This window comes from Neltuma alba, unplaced genomic scaffold, assembly GCF_004799145.2.
Source record: "Neltuma alba isolate B1F8T4 unplaced genomic scaffold, ASM479914v2 tig00007707_pilon, whole genome shotgun sequence".
NCBI classification, from domain to species: domain Eukaryota; kingdom Viridiplantae; phylum Streptophyta; class Magnoliopsida; order Fabales; family Fabaceae; genus Neltuma; species Neltuma alba.
In genome coordinates, this window is record NW_021634850.1 from 27,328 (window position 1) to 53,066 (window position 25,739).

At 36.8% G+C, this 25,739-nt stretch overlaps 2 protein-coding genes across 3 annotated transcripts; one reads left to right on the forward strand and one right to left on the reverse strand.

Annotated features, from left to right (window-relative positions):
- Nucleotides 1–905: 905 nt before the first annotated feature.
- On the forward strand, nucleotides 906–5,969 carry LOC114753123 (vesicle transport protein GOT1-like). Its single transcript, XM_028941789.1, has 7 exons — nucleotides 906–1,033; nucleotides 2,124–2,192; nucleotides 3,329–3,420; nucleotides 3,529–3,609; nucleotides 3,715–3,812; nucleotides 3,903–3,984; nucleotides 5,465–5,969. Exons 2-7 carry the CDS (start codon nucleotides 2,162–2,164, stop codon nucleotides 5,501–5,503), a joined length of 423 nt encoding a protein of 140 aa, XP_028797622.1. The 5' UTR covers nucleotides 906–1,033; nucleotides 2,124–2,161; the 3' UTR covers nucleotides 5,504–5,969.
- Nucleotides 5,970–6,799: 830 nt separating this feature from the next.
- Nucleotides 6,800–24,873, reverse strand: LOC114753121 (rho GTPase-activating protein 7). 2 transcript variants are annotated; one of them, XM_028941787.1, is made up of 22 exons: nucleotides 24,192–24,873; nucleotides 18,554–18,590; nucleotides 18,305–18,381; nucleotides 17,831–17,901; nucleotides 17,667–17,745; nucleotides 17,405–17,549; nucleotides 17,074–17,193; nucleotides 15,957–16,034; nucleotides 15,680–15,735; nucleotides 14,851–14,920; nucleotides 13,913–14,000; nucleotides 13,131–13,374; nucleotides 12,790–13,011; nucleotides 12,369–12,698; nucleotides 11,292–11,341; nucleotides 10,873–10,933; nucleotides 10,701–10,784; nucleotides 9,856–9,969; nucleotides 9,587–9,753; nucleotides 8,958–9,027; nucleotides 7,546–7,752; nucleotides 6,800–7,339 (listed from the first exon to the last, which is right to left on the reverse strand). In XM_028941787.1, exons 1-22 carry the CDS (start codon nucleotides 24,243–24,245, stop codon nucleotides 7,205–7,207), a joined length of 2,559 nt encoding a protein of 852 aa, XP_028797620.1. In that variant the 5' UTR covers nucleotides 24,246–24,873; the 3' UTR covers nucleotides 6,800–7,204. The 2 variants fall into 2 exon arrangements, with proteins under 2 accessions (XP_028797620.1, XP_028797619.1); XM_028941786.1 differs by having other exon boundaries at nucleotides 12,369–12,701.
- Nucleotides 24,874–25,739: the final 866 nt, after the last annotated feature.

Genomic DNA, 25,739 nt, shown 5'->3' on the forward strand with positions numbered 1-25,739 from the left:
TCTATTTAACGGATTTTACTGCGATGTGATGGATATTTTGAATGTTTATATATGATGGTGTTTCTATTTGTGACATAATTTTATTGATATTTATATATTTTATTAGTAATTTTATTATTTTGATTAAATATGCAAGAAACATGAAATTAAATATGCAAGAAACATGAAAAAATTAAATTTGTAGTTAAAAGGGCTAAAAGCCCGCGGGCCAGCCCGAGCCCGTTATCCCACGGGCCGGGCTTGAAAAATCAGCATGTTTCTAAGAATCGGGCTTAAACGGGCCGGCCCGTTTAGGCCCGAGCCCGTGACGGGCCGGCCCTGCAGGGCCGGGCCGGCCCGTTTTCCCAGTGCTAATCGTCCTTAATTTGAGTTGGATAATGCTTGCCTTGAGTTCTGGCCCAAAAAAAAGTTTTACTTGAATTAATAATATTTTGTCCAAAAAGAATAATAAAGGGCTAATATTATTTTTCATTTTGGTTTTGATTCCTAAAATTTAAAATCAATAATTTTACCCTCTGAAACAAGGTTTTTAGACAAAAATCAAGCAGACCAAAATAAATTTAAAATTTGAAAATTAAAATCACTAATTTTAAATTTTAAGAAATCATAATTAAAATGAAATTAAATTTTAAGAAACAAAAATAAAAATGATGATGGTGAAAAAAAAAAAAAAAAGCTCTCCTTGAGCATGGTATGTATGATTTGTGCGAGATTCGTTTCTTTTACTTCTAACGCAAGTAAGAAGGATTATAAAGGCTCTCGTTCTTCTATTGGCCGAACAACATCATAACGGCATTTTTATTTGTTATTAAAATTAAAAATCATTTGAATAAAAAGGAAAAATCCGCATAAATAACCAACGAACCGCGAACAAACTAGCAAACCACAAGCACGTCGTCGCCACGCGCCCCACTTCTTCTCTCTCTCGTATAGCTGTTATCGTTTGCGAATCCGAACCCCAGCGTTCTCGTCTTGACTAGGACCACCTTCCGGTGACGATCCGTACTGTAGTTCGGTGACTCTACGGCCACAGGTGAGCTCTCGCTCTATTGCTTTATTAGTCTCTTTCTCTATGTGAATCTTGATTATGTGCTCCCCCCCCCCCCCCGGCGTATGGATCGTATTCCTTTTGGGGCAGAAACTAAGATTTAAGATCCAAACGGCTTAGTTACCTTCACTTTGGCTTAACTCTTCAATACTGGTTTCAGTTGTTGGTAATTGTGATCGGGCACTTTCTCCCATGGGATATATTGTTCAACTGGTTTTTGGACATTTCATTTTATAAGATTTGTTTATTTCTGTTTATTCTATTTATAAAGTAGCTTATAGAACTCTTTGAGAACATTATATGTGAGCACAGTAGTTTGATCAACTCTGGTAGATCTATTGTTTTGTACTGTATTAATTTACAAGAATTAATTCGTAATTTCTAGGATTGCGTATGTTCTTGAGGAATGAGGGAGGGAAGTAAAGGGAAATAGCTATCAACCTTTGAACCCTGGATTGGTTTCCTAAGGTTGCAAGCTTGAATCGTAGGATTACCATTTTTAAATTTGCATATGAATATTTGCTTTCCATATGGGGCATTATCAGACTTTACATGTTTATGTTCATTCTAGGTTCATAATTATGGGGTTTAAATCCTGTAAAATTGTAGATATTCTAATTACGATTTTTTTTTTTTGGTTGGAACAATTACGAGTTTTTAATGCCATTCCAAAGTGTTGAAAAACCTGATACGTACAGAATGCACTAACTCTAGAGAATGATCCATATCTGATTTGTTTGTCATGTTCAATGTGGGCGTGTGTGCAGAATGCACTCACTGTAGAGAATAGTCCTTATATGATTTGTTTTTCATGTTCAATGTCTCTCTCTGTGTGTGAATGACAGGATTGCATCATTTTTCCGTTTGTGAATATTGAGTTAAAAGATTGACTTTGTTCAGTCAGAATATTTACATTTTCTTTTTTATAACTGTATGGCTGGTTTTTCCGTGGGTGATTCTGGATCGAGATTCTCTCTTGTGGTTATATGCTCAATGATATTTGATTAACTTCCCGAGCTGAATATTTACTCATATTCATGTTTTAGCTGATTTTTATTCCATTGTTGTGTTTCAGCGAAGGAGAAGCATTTTTACACCTGAATCATCAGCAAAATGGTTACCTTTGAAATGAATGATCGAAAGAGTAAGTGGAATCTGATCTTTCTTTTTCCCCAATGTTAGGGGATATGATGTGTTGAGTTCTTTTAGGACTCATGGCCATAGAGTTTGGAACAGTTTATCATTTACATATTACTTTGGGGGAGTATAATTGGATTTTGATTTATGTGGGCAAAGTTATAAAGATGCTGACCTGAATCTTCTGATCTTATGTGTGGGTGGGTTGGAAATAACTACGCATGAGTCCTAATGATAAAGATACTTTTTTCATTGATGCTTTAGTTTCAAAAATGCTTTTACCTAATCTTGTCACCTATTTTTGACATGATCATAGTTACTAGACTTGGTTATGCCGTGTGCATTGCGAAAGAGTACGGTTTACTGCCTCTTGGGCCTCAGCTTAAAGAAGAATCTCTGGAAAATAAAAGAAAAAGAAGAGGAGATAGTTTCTGAGCTGACTCTTGTATGAATAAATTGACTACAGTGACATCCCAGTTCTTTTAACAACTTGATGATATTTGTTCACGTCAGTAGCCAATAATAACAAATGTGAAGGGTTTCAGGCCAGCAATTTCAGAAACAGATTCAGAGATGGTATTCCAATATAGACAACTTCTAATTAGCCTCAGCCCATTAAGTCTAGCTCATCATAGTGCAGCTATGCAATAATGGATTTAGGGTGCATTTGGTTTAGCTTTTCAGAAGTAATTTTATAGTGTTTGAGGCAAGTATGTGAGAGGAGTTTTGTCTTGACTTCCGTGAAATCACCCTTAGTATATGTTCATGTAATATGATTGACCTTCATTATTTAGAAGTTACTGCAATATCTAAGGCATCTAACTGCTAATTTGCCCATGAAGTAGATGTTCACAGCGCATGTATGGGTATTTCAGGGCTTCATATTGATTTTCTACAAGTTCTTGGAGGCAGAAAACTTTTTAGATTTAGTTACCTTAGAATCATTGAAGCATAAATTTGAATTAATTTTGCAACATACAGTAGTGTCCATGTTTTGTTTCTTCTTTGCTGGTGGAAGAATATATTATCTGTACATAAGTTACTTTTCTATCTGTGTGTTGGAATTTAGCTACATCAGTTTCACATGTAAAATTTCTATGGTCCTAACATTTCATTTGATGTATTAAATTGGCACATGAACAGAGATTGGATTAGGATTAACTGGCTTTGGTGTATTCTTTTCATTCCTTGGGATTGTCTTCTTCTTTGACAAGGGACTACTAGCCATGGGAAATGTAAGTTTCCTGATATTACAGGTTTCTTGTTTATGTTGATCTTTTGTTTTATTTCGTTTAATGACACTTTTTCTAATGCTTTCTTATTTTTTGTGTCACTCAAATCAGATCCTCTTTGTTTCTGGTGTGTCCTTGACCATTGGACTAAAATCAACTTTACAATTCTTCATGAAACGGAGTAACTTCAAGGTACCTTTCTGTTGTATTTGCTTTTTCTTTCACTTGATGTTTCTTGCCCTCTTCATGGAAATTATTTTACACTATCCTATGATTTTTCTTTTGCTGGTTTTGTAGGGAACAATTTCATTTGGCACTGGATTCCTTATTCTCATATTAGGATGGCCTATTCTGGGCATGATTCTGGAGGCTTATGGGTTCATAGTACTCTTCAGGTTTTGCTGGAATTTGAAAGAAACTTTATGCTGTAATGAGTTTATTACTTTATTTAAATGTTGAAACTAATGATTGATTATGTTCTGCAGTGGTTTCTGGCCTACATTAGCTGTCTTCGTGCAAAAGATTCCCATTCTCGGCTGGTTGTTTCAACAACCATTTGTTAGATCGGTATGTTAATGTGATGAATTGTATTTACATATCATTTTTTGGCCTTCATATAAGTATTTTGTTATCGCACTGTATTCATCCCTGTTAATTTAAGGGTGTTCATGGGACGGGACGCGACAGCTTTTCCTTCGTGTGTCCCGTCCCGTCCTAATAGCATCATGTCCTGACGTCCCGTCTTTTTTTTTTTGGATTTTTTTTTAACTTTTCTAATTTGAAAACTAATTATACATGAAGTATAAAAACTTATGATAAAAACTATATGAAGAAAGTAGATTAAAAATAAGGAAACAATGGCCAAAAAAATATTTTTTGTAATCTTGAGAAACAAAAAATAAACAAACCTAAAATGTTCACCACAATGAATATCATGCAACTCATACAAAACAACTTATAAACAAATGAAAAAAAAAAAACATTTGATAAATATCATTACCAAAATACTATTGTAATGATAAATAAAATAAATTTATAGCAATTAAAAATAAAGATAATATAGGACGAGATACTCCTGTCCCACGTCCCATCTCATCCCACGTCCCTTACTGTTCTGAAACCGTTTTGTCCCGTCTCGCTTTTGTCTTTTGGGATGGGACTATGCTGTCCCAAAATGACTGGGACAGGAATGGGATGTTGAGACGGAACACAGTTGAACACCTCTACCTATTTTGCTGCTAACCTAGTATGGGCATTATGCTTTGACAATCATGACTTATTATGGAAGTCATATGGAACGATATAGTTGCTATTGATCAGGTACAATGACCTTCACAAATGTGAAGAACAAGCTGACCTTAAATGACAAGCTATAGTCTCACAATATTGGAGTTGTAGAGTCTCAAGTTTGCCGTTACTTCAGTGATGTGAATTCAGTTAAGAGAAAACTGTGTTTGGTCTTCTGTCATCACTGACGTGAATTAGTTTGGCCAGCTTAGTTGGGTGTTGTCCAGTGCGCTCACTCTTTATTGTGTAAGCTACCAAAAATGCAGTGTTCTTCTCCTGCAACTTCAGCGCACTAATTGTTAACAAACATTTGTTTGTTGTCCCCGTTGTCAAAACAATGGGTATTACAGTGCTTATGAGTCAGCAAATGATATTGAGAGATAATATGGATGCAGGATTTACCTCAGGAATTCCCTCTATTGCTAAGCTGGAGTTCCCCACGACACAGGAAGCTAAACGTGTTTTTTTTATTTTTCTAATACAAATTTGCTTTGGTTGCCACTATGGGCTGAATTAAGGCGGCGTTGGTCCCCTGATATTTGGGGGAAGAACTCCTATCTTTGCTAGTGTTATACGAATTTTTGTCTTGACGGTGGAAGCAAGAAGAAAACCATGATGTTAATTATTGTCTTAACTGTTTAATGATATGGGAATGTGCAAGTTTTTCCACAATATGGTATCAAGCTGAAACCTTTGGATTTGCGTACATAATTTTTGGATTGTTCTAACTGAGGTTGCTTATTTTCTGTCAACTTTCCAGCTGTTTGATCGCTACAGAGGTAGACGAGTGCCAGTGTAAGGAAAGATTCTCTTAATCACAATGTAGCCGTAAGTGCACTTGTAACTGAATGTAAAGAAAACATACAGATGGAGACCTGACTCTCTAAGTTCGCATCGCGATGGAAGAAAATCATTGTCACTTTTCTATGATACTGCAAAGGAAAATGGAAAGGGAGAAGTTTTGGTTTGGTTTTGCTATTTTCCTTGTTTTGTCTCTCTCTTCCTCCCCCCCTTCCTTTTGGTATTTCATGCCTAGTGGAAGATTCACTGATCAGTTGTCAGTTGTCAGTTGTGTAACTCCGATTACCTTACCATCCCAACTAGACAACTTTGGAGAAGCATCTATCTGCACGCAGTATTCTATTGATATTTGTAGTGCATTCATTATAGGAATATAACGACGAATTGTTTTCAGGCATACTAAACTTTGTCCTGGCTGGTTTGCCCATCAAATGATAAGATGTTACCTTCATATTTCACTTCCATCTATGAGGAGCCCCGTTAGTAACAGCAAATAATAGTTCTTATATTACCCCCTTTTTTTGGGCTTAAATCATAACTTGTGCAACCATCATGTCTTTTACCGAACTCACACCTCATGGTTAGGAAAACTTTGAGAGGACCTACTTAGTATTAGTTGAGTTGCAAAGGCCCCCAGTGTTCTTGTATTACCTGCCTTACAACTTGTCTTCATGGTTCTAAATAATAGCTATGATTGGACAACTCTAGAATAATAACTAGTGAATTTTTTTGGCAATAGAACCGATTGAAATATATAACAGAAAACTGGAAAAGTGACTCATACGAGTCGACCCACTGCTGATGTAATATGGCCTTCCATACAATTGTTTTGTTTAAAGATAAACGTTTAATTTGATTGCTTGATTAAAACCCTGTTTCTTAGCATATCATTGGTCTTGTCGGCTTGTTGGAGAATGGGAACAATCAACTTATAATCGCAATAACTGATAGTGCCACCCTATAATAGAATGTAACACTTGTTCATTTTTCTTGTCGGAACACCCACTTTATAGGGCATGCGTTTTTCGTCAAAGATGGAGGACGATATTTAACTCAGTTTGTTCCTCTCAACTATGTTATATACGTGGGTGAACGGCTTAAAAATCCATCTAAAGAAAATTTCTAAAATATAGTTAAATTGACGTTCGAGCTTACCCTATTAAATGGAAATTGATCTTGAAACAGTTCTAGAATATCAACGCTTAAAGTGATTTAAAGGTCACAATTTTCATTGAGCCAATCCTCACTGACAGCATCATGGTTTAACAAACAGATTCAGGCAAATACATACCACTATGCATAAAGAAACTTGCTGAAAGTTGGTAAAAATTTCCTCACAATAGATGTTTCAGTCAACAGGATGCCTCCCAGCTATTGACCCAACAAATAATTACACCAACCTCCAACCCCTTCCCTAAAGATACAAGGAATTAATAATAAGAAAAGAAATAAACTAGCAATGAAGAGTAAAGTAGCCTGATGGCCAAGAGAAAAGATTTCCTCATCCAAACACCAATGAACTTTTCACTACTGAAAGAGAAAGGAAAACAGAACAAGAAACATGACACAGGGCTACAGACAATAAACATACATGTGTCTGTGCAAAGAGTCGAAGAATATACAAGACGGTCGGCACAATTCTTCCCAGATGACTTGATGAAGCATCAATTTGGCTCGTCAACTTCAACAATTAAGTTGTCTAACCATAGTTCAAGTCAAGGTTATGGAGCTGTTCCATCAACTGGGAACGCCTTTCCTTGAAGAAATCAAAACGAGTAGTTAATTCTACAAGGGTTGAGGATGCAACAGATGGATGTCTGCCGTATTCTGTAACCTGGAATCATTGATGTCATATAAGCGCCTAACCATTTGTAAGCAGAAAAAGATTTAGCAGAGGTTGTAATATTGGTGATAGCTTCCGTGACCAGAACACTCGAGTATTAGAGATTCATTATAGTTGCAACTAACAAATTCCATTCAATGAAAGAGGTTAAGTCAATAAAATTTGCAATGCCATATTTGCCTAATCTTAATTCTTACCTCAGCTGCTCTTGAGGCGGAGGGCAATGAGGTAGAATCAACAGCACAGAGCTCATCAACAGACATGCTTGTTGATGCCTCGGTACTTTTAGAATCACATGGACTATTGGAGTCTACAGGTCTCCTCCAAGAAGGCTGCCTACTGCCATTATCAGAGGTCAATGCTTGTCCTTTTACACCTCTCCATTCCGCACCCAACGAATTCTCCTGTTGAAATGAAATGTATCAACGTGGCCACTCAAAACTGTAAAAACAGTTTATAAGCAAAGAGCAATGGAACATTGAAAGGCATAAATCCCCGTCTTTAAGTGATTGAAGAAAAACATTGATGTCTCACCAGATATATAGCACAAGGATGTGCGCCATATTGAGTTTTCGACGTCAAAGAAATAATTCCTTATGCTTTTGAGTGGATTGGAAAGAGGAAGAACTATTTACTATTACCAATCTCATATCAGTTGAAGGTATGGATATTTAGCTTTACATGTAGTTACCAACTTGTTAGCCTCAACGAGATTGTCCATTAAGGTATGGATATTTAACTTTATATCCAGTTACCAACTTGTTAACAACTAATTTCATAAAATAGTCAAAGAATAGTTGATGAAGTAAATAACATGCTTTACAATTTGAGTGGATTGAACTTGCTATCTCTGTAGCTAGAACAGAAGCAGACATTCTTATTTTGCATTGTCATAATTTGACAATTTTTCCAATAAAAATCAGAGGGTGGTGGTGAAAAACAAAAACTGTTATTTTCCATAATTAATACAACTTATGGACCTATTCTAATTGTATGGTTAATCACAGATGTGACAAATAAGTTCCTCCCTCCGGTCTTTTTTACAAGAGCCTGAAATTTGAATTGCCTTGGTCTTTTGTATAAGAGCCTAATTGGAGTTGTCTGAACATTTAATGTGTTTTTGCCATTTTTGCCCCTAATTAATTTTATATATTGCATTGATTAAAAGGTTGACAACTTGACATACTACACATCCTTTCATACTTTCTCTCATTATTACTCTATATCTCTCTCTTACTTACCCCCTTATAGATAAGGGCATACTTGGAAGAAAAGTTCATTGTTTTACATATTTATTACTTTTAGCTGATGTTAACTGTTTTCTTAAACCGCATAAATTAGTTATCAGGCCCTTATAGAAAGGAGCGGAGGAAATACTCTGCAATAAGAATAGGTTGCTCATTAGAACAACAGTATTATTTGCATTAACAAAACTACAAAAGCAGGAGTTGACTAGAGAAAGATAGATCAGAAGATGTTTACGCAAGAAGATGTGGAGTGATAGAATGGACGAATAGAAATTAGGAGAAAAAGTAATTGATCAGGTATGCAAGCTCCCGCTCCTTTGCTTCCCCAAAATCATATTTTGAGTAACAGTTTTAAAACATACCTCAGTCCTTTGTTTCCTTTCATGATTACAATAGGCAAGGGTTGTATCAAAATCTTGCTGAAGAAATCTCCTGCATAAGTCAGACATACGTAAATACAGAAGGATGTAGTTGTTGATAGGTTTATAGAGTTTTCATTTACATAGAACCTAGAGAAAATGGAGCATAGATTTCAGGTTCAGAAATGACAGATCAATTAGAAGAAAAGCGTGATGGAATTTAATCCATGCTGGCAAGTGATGCATGAAAAGATGCGCTTTAATAAGAAACCAAGAAAGCTGAAATATTACAACAAAACAAGGAGAATAGTCAGTGTGTTATTCCTCTTTCCTTCCCCCCCCCCCCCAAAAGCAATTTTTTTTCTGACACCACGTGCAACATTTCCAGCATCAATACCATGAGTTAACAATGGCTATTGTCAAGTTCATGTGCAACTAAAATGAATTTAAAGTTCCTCAGCAATTACCACAAGGAAAAAAAAACTCTTATGGCATAGAATCCTGACTTTTAATTTTTTGTCTACATGGAGATGGAAAAATATGGGTTCAGATATTGTTCAACACCGTTAACTTCTCAACATAACCAGCAATGCCAAACAAACTTAAAAGTTAGCGCAACTCTAGATACTTACTGCTGCGGAGGATTTTGGATCTGTTGGTACCGTTCAGATGCATCAAGAAGTGAACCATAGTGGTGCTGTCTTTGCTGATTGAGCTGATGGTGGAGTTCTGCGACTTTCTGCTTCAACCTGGCCACATCAGCTTCAGCAAGTGCAATCTCCTCAAGTTCAGCTCTCGTCTTTACATGAATAAATTTGATAAGATTATGTGTACTGAAAAAGCCATTAAACAACAAAAAATAGCAAACTCTGCATAAATTTCTGGGGGGGAAAAAAAAAACCTTGGAATCCATTCCACGTGAGTCTGAAAACTGTCCTGAAGACATGCTCAAACCAACTTCTAATGCAGCTCTAAGATCCCTCTCAGCTTGCAATTGCTCTTGCAACCTTGAAACCTTTATTGTTACAAATCAATCAGATCTTGCGTGGATTAAAAAAAGAGAGACACGTAGCAGCATGCATCCACAGAAAACTAGAAAGAATGGAAGGCTAGAAACGACAGCAAGGTGGTGCGAGAGCATAGGAAATAGAAATAGGGAGAAATCAAAACAAGGATATGGGAAAAAATAAGCAGTCGCAAATGACTCTTTTTTGAGGACTGAAATCGCAAATGACTCTAACAGGGACAAGGTAGTATGGGATCCCTGTTCAGGGGCAAGAACCACTTTCTTTAAGAGCCACAAAAACATTTCATAGACTAGTCACACAATGAACAATTCACAAGACATCATTTGCAACAGTCACTTTCCAGTTCCTAGGACTGGAATTCTATAAGCAGCACAATAGGAAAATGATAAAATTGATTAGGAAAAGAAAATACAAAGACTAGACTCCGAAGGTAAGTATAGCAATTTCCATCTATCCTGCACTCCTGGCAAACATAATTTTTTGTTTTTTTGCCGGACTGCCAAACATAATTTCTGAAGGGGGAATGATAACTAAAACAAATTTGGACAAATTAGTATATAGGAACTTTGAATAAACAAAAAACAAAAACGCTGATAAACTTTTGTCAAGAATAGTTAAGGGTATCAAACATATGCCAGGAAAGCGCAGAAAAGCCAGCAAATCATATTCAAGCATTCAAAATTCACCAGACAGGCATGGATATATCAGAGAAGAGTACATCTTGTTCAAGTGCCAAACGCCGCTCATGCAAAGCTTGCTTCCTTCTCTCTAAGCTTGCTTGTAAAATTGCATTTCCTCTAGCCTGAAATGAAAACATGACCAGGCCTTGAATAATAATGTACACATATTCTACATTTTTGGTATGAATAACTTGAATCATAGTAATATACCTCCTTTGCAATTCTATGTTGCAGATCACTTTTTGCAATCTCTAGTCTTTGAATAGCAAGTCTAGAAACAAACAGAAAAGAAACCAAGTATTTATATGTTTATTTCTTTCTAGGAGAAAAAAGAGAGCATGCATGAAGCAAATCACATGATAGAAAGAGCATAGATTCTATAGCTTCAGAAAGGGAGGAAGACATAATGCCATGGTACAGGGAGAGGGAATAACCATTAGAAAGAAACAGTAACAATAACTATATCAATGAAAAAAAAAGAGGCCCTTAAAGCCAGGGATTTGTTGGCATTAAATCTGGAAAATGGCATGCATTATAAGCTTCCCTCTGTGTAGTAAAAAAGAACACATAAATCTTGCTAGACAGCATTCTCTATACGAAAAGTTGTAAGATAATAATAAGCATCTCACTCTTCTTCTCCAGAAGAATCCACAGATTCCACCGAGGGTGTCCTTTTCGCCTGCATAAATCAGATTGCATTAGCAGATGTATAAAAGACTAAAGACACAACTACACAAGACAGATAGGAAATTGTACACTGGTTTTGTTCTCATGAAATTAAGTCATACCATCTGTTACCGTAGTAACTGGACATGATTAAATTGACAACTCATTTAAATGCAGTATGACATGATTATATGTGAAGTTGCGTTCCATTAACTATATAACACAATCTCATCATCCCATAATTTAGCCCCTAAAAATTGTGAACATTTTGCAGTACAGTTTAGATTGGCAGTTCAGAGATATACACTTCTCTTGCGTATTGTGGATAAAATGTTCAAACTAGACAGATCTTCAGATAAAGCACAATAAACAAGATAATGTGATAAAGAATAGAAAGATGATATTGACAACATAACCAAGCAAAGAAGTTTCTTTCTTCTCCTTTTTAATTAGTAAATCTGTCCTCTTGGCTTCCGAACAGTCTGAAACTCAACCTTTTTAAGGGGTTCTCCTTATCAGGAATGCAGCAGCAATAAGGGGCTTTGTTGCATTAATGTTCTTATCATGTTCCCGTAGTGTTTTGTTTAAGGATGTCATTTCTATATCACTCCATGTTATTTGAACTCTTTTGTAACAATTTCCCATTTTGTTGGGGACAAATGGGGTTATATGAACAGGGAATTACATTTAATTTGTAACGAGTTTAGGGAATATAATTTACAGATTTGGTTTACTAAAGTTTCCCAGTGAAGATTAGGAACAGTTGAGAATCATGTTAACATTTATTATCCTGGTAGAATTTTAAGAGTGGGTACACAGACTATTACGCATCTTATTTATAGGTATGAATGGTGATTGGCCATTTTGAAATATTTTGAGCTATACCCTATCTACCTTCACTCTCCCGCACCCCTCCTTCAACAATATTTACCTTCTGAAATATGAAAAAGGATAGAAATTAAAGAACAGTGCAATATGGTGAACACGGCATATATGGGGAAATTGTTGAAGGCAGTGAAGGTAAGATAAAAACGACTCACATTGCTCCTTCCCCAGAATGTTGATCGCTTAGAACTGACATTAGTGTTGCTAGATCTACCAGTTTGCTTCCCAGAACTTGATTCATTTCCAGGCGCAGAAAAATGGTTGCCAGAATCCATTGAAGATAATATCTCACCCATGGAACGGTAAGACTCAGGGCCAGGCAACATATTTGGAGCAACCTTCTCGTCAGCTGAATTTTCATTGACCTTCTGCTTGTTCGGGTCTGCAGAATGCTTGGCATCAGCATCAACATTGAGATTTGCACTTTCAGCCTTAGCATGGTAACCATTATAGGATCCAGCATCAGAATCATCACCCCCAAATGCCTGCTGAAAAATAGAGAAGACAAATGATGACTACAGCACAAATAAAAGGCTCAGGAGGAACAAGTAAATATGCAGCTAAATGAGATAGAACCTTGTAATCATAAAGATCACTGCCAGCATAACCACTACTTTCACTCATTTTTCCACTGTGCACACGATCAGCATCATCATCTGTTTCTTGATCAACTTCATTCTCTGCATCATGGTAGCCATTTTCTTTCACATCTATATTATTATCATCAGTGGAATCCTCAGTCTCACTATTCTCAACCCGAGAGTCTGCTGAAATGGAGCATCTCTGTATATTATCATCCTGAAACAACAGCTAGAAGCTAAGCTCCTGATTTGAATCAAACAATGAATATATATATATATATATATTAATCACCATTTTTCAGACAACAAACAAAAGGTTGGCTGAGAGTATCTTACATAAAAAATACTATCATACTCTTCCAACAAAGTGGTAATAATTGCTTGAGCATTATTAGCAGCATTAGCAGCTGCGAGAAGCTGAGCTGAACTATCACCATTAGGATCAAATTCATCATCCAGTTCACATTCTCCTGCTAGTATAGGTCGTAAGAGCAATGGTGCCATGCAAGCAGCAACAGCAGATTGAGTCATCCGATTCTCAAGAGAATGAGAAGCAATTTTATGCATCATCTTCAAAATTCTGCATAGGTAGAGATATCAACATTTGTTATATTTCCAAAATATTTAAATATTTTATTAAACACCACATTTTTTTATAACTCTAAAGACATCATAACAAATAACAAACAAGTTACTATTTCTAGTTTATTTCTTATGAATGGCACATGTTACGTAAAGATCAGTGATTTGTTAGGAATGGGCTAAGATGGTCAGTTAGGACTTAGGAGGCTCCAATTAGTATAAATGGAAGATGTTGATGTAATGAATGGATAATACTCTTTTCCACACTAACTATATAACAATGATTGACGTCCGGAGAAAAACCAAGAATCTTTCCTCAAGTCCAATTCTTTTAACAGTCCCACCATTCTCTTAAACCAATATAAAGCTTATAAACCCAAGACTTTTCCCCCGGAAATTTCTAAATCCTAAAACAACAGTCACTCAAACAGTACTACGAATTTGGCAAATAATAGAATGGCATCATGCAAATGAATGTTTGTCGAACACATCATCTACCAGAGTCCACAGGGAAGCCTTGGGGGGGGGGGGATTACCTTTGTAATAAACGTCGATTTGGCTCTGGAAAGGTTTCCAGTATAGCAGAGCGCATTGCACTGATCCTAGCCTCCCTCTTGTCAATTTCTTGCCAAATAAAAGAGTACAGAACATCATCAATGTCACAAGTAAACTATAAAGGTACTATTATTTGACCAATAGACACATTTTACATCCCCATAAATCCTACTCATACTAATAGGAGAGTCCCCTAATTAACTCCTTAACTATTTCACAATATTAATTACCACAAAAAAATCAATCTCTACCACCATTCATATCTATAAACAAAACTCAAGCAACAGGACCTGCAACATGTTAGGGAAAGGAAAATAACAACATCAGACACATCAAATCCCCAACGCGTGAACTTTGCATGCTATTTTTAAGTGGTTCATGAATATGCTTTTTAAAATATGAGCTGCAGCAAATCATTATACAAAAAGAAAATTGCATCTGCCTAAATGTTCAACCAAGCATATACTGCAATTGCAACAGCATTGAGGAATAAGATAATTTCACACTGTTCAAGATAAAGAGATAAGAGAGCTGTTTGTCTTGTCATTATCCATTAAATAATCTACAGTGTGGTTCTTGAGACTCCATGCAATGTAACTCATACTGGTTATTTAAATAATAATAATCTAAACCTAATTTAATCCTAAAACATAAGCTAAAAGATAAATTCTATCCTTTGAAATTCAAAATAAATAAAATCCTATTTTAAAACAAAGAAAATTCTAATTAGGTCTCACATCAAATGTTAGCATCAGATTTTTTAATGTATAAAGAAATCTCTCTGAATTCAAGTTTCTTTGTACCTGCCACAGCAGGATTATTGTACAAACATACAAAGCACTGAGGATTTTAGTAGAACACATGGCATCTATCATTAAAACATGGCAAGAAAAGAAATGAAACACAGAAACAAACTTACTATAAGCCTCCAACAAAGAAGTGCAGCATGATGCTGGAACTGGAGATGAAGGTAGCTCCCTTAATACATGCTGTAAACAAAGCAAGCATGTTAGAATACAAAATGCTTAAAAAATAGGCTCGTCATAATCCAGGATTCATATTTTATTAGTTGAATTAAAAAAAAATGCTAGCTGCTTCCTGATTAAACTCATCAACCCTCAAGGCTGATCAAATGATGCCTGGTTGCTCTACGGACTCCAGTTTTTAACCGAAAGGACTGGAAACTAATAGAGAAGCAAGAAGTCAAATATCTGAATAGATCTCAAGGTAAATGAACCTATTAATTAATTGGACGGGAAGAAAATGGTAAGGAAACAACTGCTGAAGAAAATTGTGCATCCAGCAATAATGACTAAATCGATTCCAGTTGTTTAGCGGTTCTTTTTGGTCTACAATATGCTGCTTCAAGGAGTTTTCAGAAGCTAAGGGTACACAATTGACAACGCTAAGTTTTATATTGATGTCATTGCTCTTCCCTTACAGTTTCTGTCACATGCCCTTCTGGAGTACTTGAGATATATATCTTATCTTACGCTTTCTAAAAAAGGAAAGAAAAAGAAGTCCTAGAAAACTTAGAATCTCCTATATAAAAAATCGATCACACTAAATTCAATTTTTGTGCTTGAAAGATTTGTAGCTTAGATATCATGAACAAGCAATCCTAGTGCACATGGAGAATATTACACGGAGATTTTTCTCCTTAATATTATAGTATGTTCAACACATTATTAGGTTCAGATTTCATTGATTTAAGCTGAATAAATACTCAATAAACAAAATATAAGTACCTTGACACAGTCACCAACAACATGAGCATCCTCGTCAGGGGAAAATTCATTCTTGCCTGAAAATATCAGTAAAAATAAGGAGGTTCAAATTGATGCTTGAAAAGAAAAGTAAAAACACATAAAAATGACTAACAATCTAAGGACTAAGGTTATAGAGCATCTTTGTCATTCTTTAATCTGCAAGAAAGTTGAACTATGGCAAAAACCTCCTATGGAGGCTCTAATTTGGCTATAGATATGCAAACAGGATTGACAAGGAGTAAACCATTATTAGTACCTTGCTCATATTCTTGAACTCTCCGATCTACTTCCTCAACATCTGCAGATTGCCGCAGAATTCCTTCAACTTTAGTTCCTGCAGAAGGACGCGGTAAAATGAACAGAACTCCTTAACAAAAGAAGATGTTTAACATGTTTCATGCATTATAATTCTTTTGTCCTCCATTGTACAATTGGATGTATTTCCAATATGCTTAAGCAACACAAAGTGAAAGGCATTCAAAACTTAAGCAAATGAAATGATAAATAATTTATGGCTATAAGCTGATCCAAAAAACCAGGGCATAGATGTAGACCAACAAAATAATTCAAAACTGCCTTTTACAATCCCATTCAAGAAAAGTCCAACCCAAAACTGGCAATTGAGCACAAATTTGGACAACTTGAATTGAAAAACAATATGGTTTCTAGCCAACAAACCTCATTGTGCATAATTTAATGGTTGAAAGACTCAAATTTTTCAATAATCAGGCTATTACTTCTCTTTTTCTTTATCCGGAGACCTGAAATAGTGACTAAATTGGAACTTATTGATAATTTTTTCCCTTGAATTACGTATTGCAAACTGTTACTATGTTGTTGACATGTAAACAGCCTCAACTTGTGTCTCAACTATTGATGCAATCCGTGATTAAATTATTTTAAACTTAAATTCACGTCTCACTCAACTATTCATGATGATCTCTACCACTGTTCAGCACATGATTTGTTTCATGGAATCTCCTACTTAGACATGCATGGGAACTTGAGTGCTCCATTATTTTGACATCTTTTTTTTTTTTTTTTTTGTGCATTAAGGATGTATAGTTTCACAGCTTTCCTGGGGATAACACCTTGTTCTCTCTGATTTAATTCTCACCTCCTAATAGAATTCCCATTAATATCAAAAGAATGTTTTAAAATGTCAAACTCATCCCACAATGCACAGAAAGTTATTTAGTTTGTTATTTTTCTATTTATCAAGCATAACATTAGTGTAAAATTAATTGAAAATGAGAAGAATGGTGATTGGTACATGACTCCAAATGATTACACATGGACCATTAGCTGAAAAGAAGTGCATTTTGCACCACAAGGATATGGCAACCAAACCATATTTTAAAATCATAACTTACCATACTTCTCTAAAAACTGAAGAGCCTTTTCAAGGAAGGATGGACCACCATCAATATCTTCAAGTGCAAGCAGAATTGGTCTTCCAACAACTAAGGACTTAACAGGACGCTTGTCTCTCCCTAAATGCCCAATATAAAATCAAGTGACAATAAGAATGACAACGACCTTGACAAAATGACAAATAAAATGGTATTAAAAATTAAAAAGAAAAAGAAAGAAACTCGAAACCAATAAAGAAACCCAGTGAATAACAACCAACATAATTATTGAAATAAGTTCTTACTGAACTTAAAACAAAAGCATAAAATATATTGAAGAATAAGAACAAACATTGATGGAAAGACCCTTCAATAGAATCACTTGCATCGCTACGAAAGATCCCATTTTGTCCCATGACAAGGGCAGCACTTGGTGCTTGTGCAAGGGCTTGTTCAAGAGCTGTCTTCCATTCATACAAGTCTTCTGATGTCTCAGCCTGGTGTATGATAAGAAAATGGAGAAACAGGCCATTTTAAAATGGTTATCACCAATTACAAATAATTATAATTGATGTCCATTTTATCCCTTAAGGATTTAATTGTAAATAAAGCACCTTAAGCGTGAATGCTCGACCATCACGTCCATCTGGAAACAGTACTGTAAGAAGCTTTTTGTCTTCTCTAACAACAACACTGGGAGATATATAACTCACAGGTTATGATTACAACATAGATAACCAAAATATAAAACAAAAAATATTTTAATCATCATATTTACCTCCCTGAATTGTTTAAGTCAATACCACCCAGTGTAAGATTAACTTCACCACCTCTCTGAGGAAGGGCACTCTACATAATCAATCAACATAAAAACAATTACTAATTCTAATATCAAAAGTTGTAACTGCCATATATTTCAGTTGTAGTATTTACATAAATGAAGACTGAAGACTGTCACAAGGCAATCCAATCACTTCAGACCTACAACAATAACTAGTAACTAAATGAAATGTCATTTATTAAGAAGAAATTGCACAAAGCGCATCCATATTCTGATGTTGATAGGTGGGTATGGTTTAAGGAATCACACAATACCATTTTGTTTTTTAAGATCATCGAATATAACTGAATATCTGCTTAGTCCAGAGTGGAATCATAAAGAAAGAACACATAATTTGACACGGGAAAAACAAAATACATATTGAGATGATCAAATGACTTGAAAAGATTTAGCCATTTATGTGGTACTAACAGGGTCATTTTTGAAGAAAACTAATGATGTCCGAGTCAGTATAAACCAACGCCTCTTCCAAGACTTCCAGCCTATTCCTACAAAAATTCAGAACAGGACAACAAAAGTAAATATTTGCATCATTCAATATATTTGGGTCTGTAGGCTAACTTAAAACACTGAGAACAAAAGAGCCACCTCAGAAAATAACATCTTTGTCCCTATAAGAGAATAAAGAAAGTAAATAAGGAAAAAGGTACAGTAACCAACCTTTAGAAGATATGAAAAGTGGGCCACTTTTAAAAGCCTGTCACAAATTGCGAAAATGTCAGAAACCCCAACAAACAACCACTTTCTCGCCTCTACTTAAAACTCTTCAAAAATCAGACAGTTGGTACTTGTGATGGAAATAAACTAAATATTTCCACCGGCTTTATTATTTTTTTAAAAAAAAGCACCATATTTGGGGAATGGAAATGTTATTATCCAACAGAAGATAAACAATAAAAAAAGTGAGGCCAAAAAACACTTATTGACTTGGAGATAATATGAAATATGTTTCTTGTATTATTCACATTGAGAATGAGAAAATATATACACAAGGGAGGAGCCTAGGTATTAATGGCTCATTATTAGGAGATAATATCGTATTATATCTAATCTGATCCTATGCTATCATATCTGATTTCCTATACTAATTACAATGATATTTCATATCTTTACACTCCCCCTCAAGTTGGAGCATAGATGTCAATCATACCCAACTTGTTACAAAGATAGTTAACCCGAACCCCATTTAAAGCTTTAGTGAGGAGGTCACCCAGCTGATCACTGGATCTCACATGTCCTGTTGAAATGAAGTTTTCCTTGAGCTTATCCCGAACAAAATGACAGTCAATCTCGATGTGTTTTGTGCGTTCATGGAACACCGAATTAGATGCTATGTGTAAAGCTGCTTTATTGTCACATCATAGTTTTGCTGGTAATGAGGTTTTAAGACCGACCTCCTTCAATAATTGATATATCCAGACTATCTCACACACAGATTGTGCCATAGCTCTATATTCTGCCTCTGCACTTGACCGTGACACCACATTTTGCTTCTTGCTCCTCCAAGATACCAAGTTTCCTCCCACAAAGACGCAATATCCTGTAGTGGATCTTCTAGTGGCTTTTGAACCACCATGATCAGCATCACAAAAACACTCAATATCTGTGTGACCATGATTTCTGTATAATATCCCGCGGCCTGGGGACCCTTTCAAGTAATGAAGTACATGTTCTAAGGCTTCCCATTGTCTGATAGTAGGTGAGACCATAAACTGGCTAAGTACACTGACTGGATAGGTGATATCAGGACGGGTCACAGTCAGATAATTCAATTTTCCAATCAATCTGCGATACCTTTCCGGATTCTCAAACGGTTTGCTCTTAGCAGCATCAATGGGATCCTCAACTGGTATGCTCCCATCAGCATCAAGCAATGAGGACCCCGCCTGAGTATGAGGCCGTTCGCTCTCAAATTCTGTCTGGATCTGAGATTCCTACCCTTCAGGAGGTGTTCTCCCGTCTAATGAGGACCGAGAATCTTTCATCACTGCCTACCACTGCTCCTGTTAGTGCACTAATCGGTCGAGGCCCAAATGATAGTCGTGGGACGACTAACCGTGGCAATTCAAGGCAAGGGGGAGCGACTCCAGAGTCGAGTGGAGTGATATGCTACTACTGCAAAGAACCGGGCCATACGAAGCGTACGTGTCGTAAGCTGCAAAATAAGCAGCAACGTAATAATTCTGCACATGTGGCAACGCTAGCTAAGGACACGGTCACGATCTCTGCTGATGAATATGCCCAATTAAAATCCTCCACATCAGGTAATGAGGCTACTGCTCTTGTCTCTTCTTCCTCCAAATGGATCATAGATTCTGGTGCTACTGACCACATGACAGGTAACCGCCATCTCTTCTCCACTTATAATTCTTACGCCAATCCTTCAACTATCACTATTGCTAATGGCTCCCATTCCCGAGTAGTTGGATCTGGCACTATTAAACCTACCCCTTCCATTCCCTTGTCATCTGTGCTAGATGTCCCTGACCTTGCATTTAACCTGCTTTCCCCTAGTAAACTTACTCGCCAATTAAATTGTTGGGTCTCACTCTTTCCTGATCATTGCTTGATACAGGATCTTTTGACGAAGAAGATTATTGGTAGGGGCTATGAATCTGGTGGACACTATTTCCTTGACGAGCAGGGTTCGCATGCAGTAGCTTGTACCGGTGGTGTCACTCCCTTTGAAGCACATTGTCGTTTGGGTCACTTGTCTTTGTCTTCTTTAAAAAGGATTTATCCTCATTTTCAATATTTGTCATCTTTAGATTGTGAGTCGTGTCAGTTTGCTAAACATCATCGTCTTCCATTAGTCTCTCGAGTCAATAAACGGGTTTCATCCCCTTTTGAGTTAGTTCATTCTGATGTTTGGGGTCCGTGTCCTACTGTGTCAACTGCTGGTTTCAAATACTTTGCTACGTTTGTTGATGATTACTCCCGAACAACTTGGTTATATTTAATGAAAAATCATTCCGAATTATTTTCTCATTTTTGTGCCTTCTCTGCTGAGATTAAGAATCAATTTAATTCTTCCATTGGTACCCTACGAAGTGATAACGCCAAAGAATACTTCTCTGCTTCATTCCAGTCCTACATGCTTCAAAATGGCATCCTCCATCAATCCTCTTGTGTTGATACACCAGCTCAAAATGGTGTTGCCGAACGTAAAAATCGTCACCTCCTCGAGGTGGCACGAGCACTTTTGTTTCACATGAAGGTTCCAAAACCTTTCTGGGCTGATGCTGTCTCCACCGCTTGCTTCCTCATTAATCGCATGCCTTCTTCCGTTCTTGATGGTGCCATTCCCTACACTACTCTTTTTCCTTCCAAACCTTTGTTTCCCATTGATCCTAGGATTTTCGGGTGCGTTTGCTTTGTCCGAGATGTGCGACCCTCTGTCTCTAAATTAGATCCAAAGTCTCTTAAGTGTGTCTTCCTTGGTTACTCTCGGGTTCAAAAGGGCTACCGATGTTTCTCTCCTCCTCTTAATCGTTATCTTGTTTCTGCAGATGTCACCTTTCAGGAATCCGTTCCATATTTTTCTCCTTCCACTTCTCCTGTACCTCCTCCCTCTGCGGAAGAGGATGACCTTCTAGTATATCCTGTTGTCCCACTATCAACTCCACCACCTCCGGTTCCGGCTCCTGCTCAGCCTCCTGCACAACCACCTGTGTCTCATGTTTACACAAGACGTTCCAAGGAAACCCTTGTTACTGCACCAGGTTCTGCTCCTCCATTATCTGCTTCGTCATCAGATCCTGAGTTGAGTATCTTGCATCCTGAGCCGACACCTGAGACACCTCCGGTTCCTGAACCAGACCCTTCCCTTGACTTGCCCATTGCTCTTCGCAAAGGTACACGTACTTGCACCCATCCTATTTCTTCATTTGTTTCATATAGCCACCTCTCCCCTGTTTCTCGTGCCTTTGTTTCTTCCTTAGATTCTGTCTCCGTGCCTAAGACCCTTCATGAAGCCTTGGCCCACCCGGGTTGGCGTGCAGCTATGGAGGAGGAGATGGCGGCCCTTGACCAGGCTAGCACTTGGGCTTTAGTTGATTTACCAGCTGGGAAGAAGGCTATTGGGTGTAAATGGGTCTTCACCCCTAAAACCCGTGCTGATGGTTCTCTTGATCGCCTTAAAGCTCGCTTGGTTGCTAAAGGCTATGCTCAGACCTATGGTGTAGATTATTCAGAGACTTTCTCCCCTGTCGCAAAACTTTCCTCTGTTCGTCTCTTCATTTCTATGGCAGCCACTTATGGCTGGGATCTCCATCAGTTGGATATCAAAAATGCCTTCTTGCATGGTGACCTTCTTGAGGAAGTTTACATGGAGCAACCGCCAGGCTTTGTTGCTCAGGGGGAGCGTGGGAAAGTATGTCATCTCAAGAGATCCTTATATGGCCTGAAACAGAGTCCCCGAGCATGGTTCGACAGGTTTAGTACTGTTGTGCAGAAATTTGGCATGTGTCAAAGCAAGTGTGATCACTCTGTGTTCTATCAGAGAACAGACATCGGCATAATTCTATTAGTTGTGTATGTAGACGATATTGTGATTACAGGGAGCAATTCCTCAGGAATCTCATCACTCAAATCCTTTCTTAATTCTCACTTTCAGACAAAAGATCTGGGTCCATTGAAGTACTTCCTCGGAATTGAGGTCTTGAGAAGTAAGAAAGGCATACTATTGACACAGAGGAAGTATGTCCTCGACCTATTAAAGGAAACGGGGAAGCTGGGGGCTGCACCAAACAGTTTTCCTATACTAATTACAATGATATTTCATATCTTTACAACACTCAACATGATCAATATTCGAAAACATAATAGCTTATTTGCTTCATTATAGATAAATAAAAAGTTTCACGATAGGAAGGCAAATTTTACAATAAAAAACATTAGGGAAGAAGCTGTATGAGCCTAGTGAGCTGCAAAAAAAGTCAATAGTATTAATCTACCAGCATACATATAAACAACCTGTCCATTGAAGGAGCTTTTTCCAAAATGAAATTGCTTCTCAAATAAAACTTTCCCCAACATAAGAGTGCATACAGCAAAGAATGTACGGTTTACATGACTGCACACTGCAAGGATCAATATTCCAAACCCTCTTACCCAAAGTCCAAGAAGAAAAGATGGGCTCTAGTGAGGAGGCAAAAGGATTGTCATTCTCGACTCAACCTAATGAATCCCTATTAAAATATAAGTTCCAAGAAAAAACAATAATCCTGAAAAGACCAAAGTTTTTGTGCAAAAGAGTTATGAAAAGATGAAATTCAATAGACTCAAAAAGGCCTCAAGAGAAAGAACATTTTTCCCACCCAAATCATCTCCCAGAATCTAAAAGGCAGGCTACCGCCCACCCTAAAAGATATCATAGATCTGAAAGAGACAAACCCTTGAGAGAGAAATTTCCACAGAAACAACATAAGATCAGGCTCACATCTTGCCCATTCTAATTTAAACCACACTCACTCTAAACATGTACATCATAACATATTTAATCATGCATAAATAGAAGATCGCTATAAAAATCATCTACCAAGACATATCGTGTAACTAAACATCATTGCAGGACATCAACGCAGTCCAACTGACTAGAATAGGTCCCTTCTTAATGAACTGTGGCAGAAATGGAAGTAGAATAGATACGCTTTACCCTCTATATTGTTCTATTTAGCAATCCACGTTCACAGTAAGGTCAGGCAGCACCTTTTGCTTCCTTTCACAAACACTGTTCATGGAATTCTTCTAAATTATACTGCTTCAGCCATGAATTTCCTTTCTACGCCAATGTACTTACTTGCAACCATTATCTATTGCTAGTCAATGGTGCCAGTCAATGTCGATTATCCATATGAATCCCTTTCATTGTCACTACATTATAAATGTAGGCAAATGGTCCAAAGTTTTGGAAACAAATATTCATCGCATATTTAAAAAGTGCCCTGGTGGGAAAATTCTTCGCTACCTCTTGGAAGCCTATGTTTTTACTAATTTGAAATTTCAGAGATCGCTGAAAGGTTAAACGGGTATCTCGCACAGAATTCCCCGTCAGATTCAACACTTAAACACAGCGAAAAATGAAGGCCTTACTCAACTGCCTTGAATATTCTCTTCTATGACTACATTCTCAAAGCGCAAAAACGCTTACATAATTAAAAGCGTCCGAGTTCAAGTTATAAATCTGCTCATTTGCAAATCGTAACCGTTCCCGCATTTGATTCAACACTAATTAGAATTCATAAACAAAACTCTTTCCCAGCTGGTATATCTCCTTTATAGCAAGAAGAAAACATACCGCGTTGGAAGTGGCAGGCCGAGGGCGCTCAAGAGACGCCAAAGAAGCCGACATTTCCACAAAGTGTCAAAGAAGAATCAACTTCATTGCGTCTGAGTCTGAATCCTACCATAACCATCACCCCAAAAAAATCAACATTTCAAATCCGCAAGGGAGCTCCGACTTCAAAAGCATCAAAGACAAATCAGAGAGATCTGACTTAAAATTCCCAAACTTTCAAACCTCCAACTTAGATGCGTACATGGGATTCCATCCGTCACTTTAACCTCCCAACCACTTCCCCAGATGTCATTTACTCCAAAGACAAAAATTTTAACGAATGAACTAATCACAGAAACCCCCACGAGACAAAGTTCTTTTCCACCGGGTAACTCTACTTTCTCTTGTCTCACTTTTTCCGGTGAATTCCTCGCACTTTTGTATTAGATTAGGTAAAGGGAGCTATAGTGGTTGTCACGGAAATGCGAAAACATGAAATTGTGCTTTGCTTTTCACCTACTTCTCCTGGTCTCTTTGCGCCAAGGAAGAGAGAGAGGGAAACAGAAGAAGAAGAAGAAGAAGAAGAGTGAGAGAACGGGTTGGGTTGGGTCCTCTGTAGTCAAGGTTGAATCGGTTGAAGCAAGAATCCAATAAGAACAGGACAAGTCAGCAACAAAAATTAGTATGAGCCTCCAGATTTAGTTTCTGAATGAATATTACTACCTTAAGAAGTGAGATTTTGAGATAATATATGAACCTCATGGTGAGAGAGAGAGAGAGAGAGAGAGAGAGTATAGGAACATGGGAACAAGGTGGCTAGCATCCCTATCATTCCGTGAATGAATCTTTCCTGTTCTGCGCATGACTGCCAACTTTAATTACTATGATTGACCTCACTTATATGAATACCACACACCCTTTATCCTCCTTTAATTTTTGTCCGTTTTGAAAAGAAGAAAAAGATTGTAATGTATGATTCTTGCCAATAACGTGTATTATTGATTTGTGATGTTAATTAATATGTTTTATTTATTATGTAAAGTTGATTAATAAAAGTTGTGGTGTCGGCAATAAAGACTAATTTTTCCCCTGCTAAAAGTAGCCACTTAACTTCTAAATAAATTGGTGCACATACAGAAGGTTATAAATTTTTAAAGGTAAACATACATCCAACACTATGATTTTATTTTCTAAATATATTCAAATCTTTTTTATGATGCATCCAGTACTTTTACCTTATATTTTTTTTAGTACACACAGCACCTTAATATTATTTTAGGTGCATTTAACACCTTTAAGATTAGGGTACTAAATATAACTAAAAACTAATATCGAGATCTTGAATATACCAGAAAAATAAGATTAGAGTATTGGATATACCATAAGAAAATAGAGTACACGAAGCACCTGAAACCTAACAAATAAGATTAGGTTATTGGCTGTGCATTTACTCAATTTTAAATGACAAAAATTTCTGTTACTTGGGAAAAAATTACATTTTTTTACATACCTATTATTTTTAATTAATTTTAACTAATTTTTTTATTTATGTAATTTGATTATTTGTAC

Excerpts from the sequence above, each read along its gene's own strand:
- LOC114753123 (XM_028941789.1), top strand. The coding sequence starts at position 2,162 with ATGGTTACCTTTGAAATGAATGATCGAAAGA. Across the intron at positions 3,421-3,528 it reads GACTACTAGCCATGGGAAAT|ATCCTCTTTGTTTCTGGTGT; the intron begins GTAAGTTTCCTG and ends CACTCAAATCAG. Across the intron at positions 3,813-3,902 it reads GGGTTCATAGTACTCTTCAG|TGGTTTCTGGCCTACATTAG; the intron begins GTTTTGCTGGAA and ends TATGTTCTGCAG.
- LOC114753121 (XM_028941786.1), bottom strand. The coding sequence starts at position 24,245 with ATGTCGGCTTCTTTGGCGTCTCTTGAGCGCCCTCGGCCTGCCACTTCC. Across the intron at positions 14,921-15,679 it reads TTGTTGGTGACTGTGTCAAG|CATGTATTAAGGGAGCTACC; the intron begins GTACTTATATTT and ends CTTTGTTTACAG. Across the intron at positions 10,785-10,872 it reads AACATAGAATTGCAAAGGAG|GCTAGAGGAAATGCAATTTT; the intron begins GTATATTACTAT and ends TTTTCATTTCAG.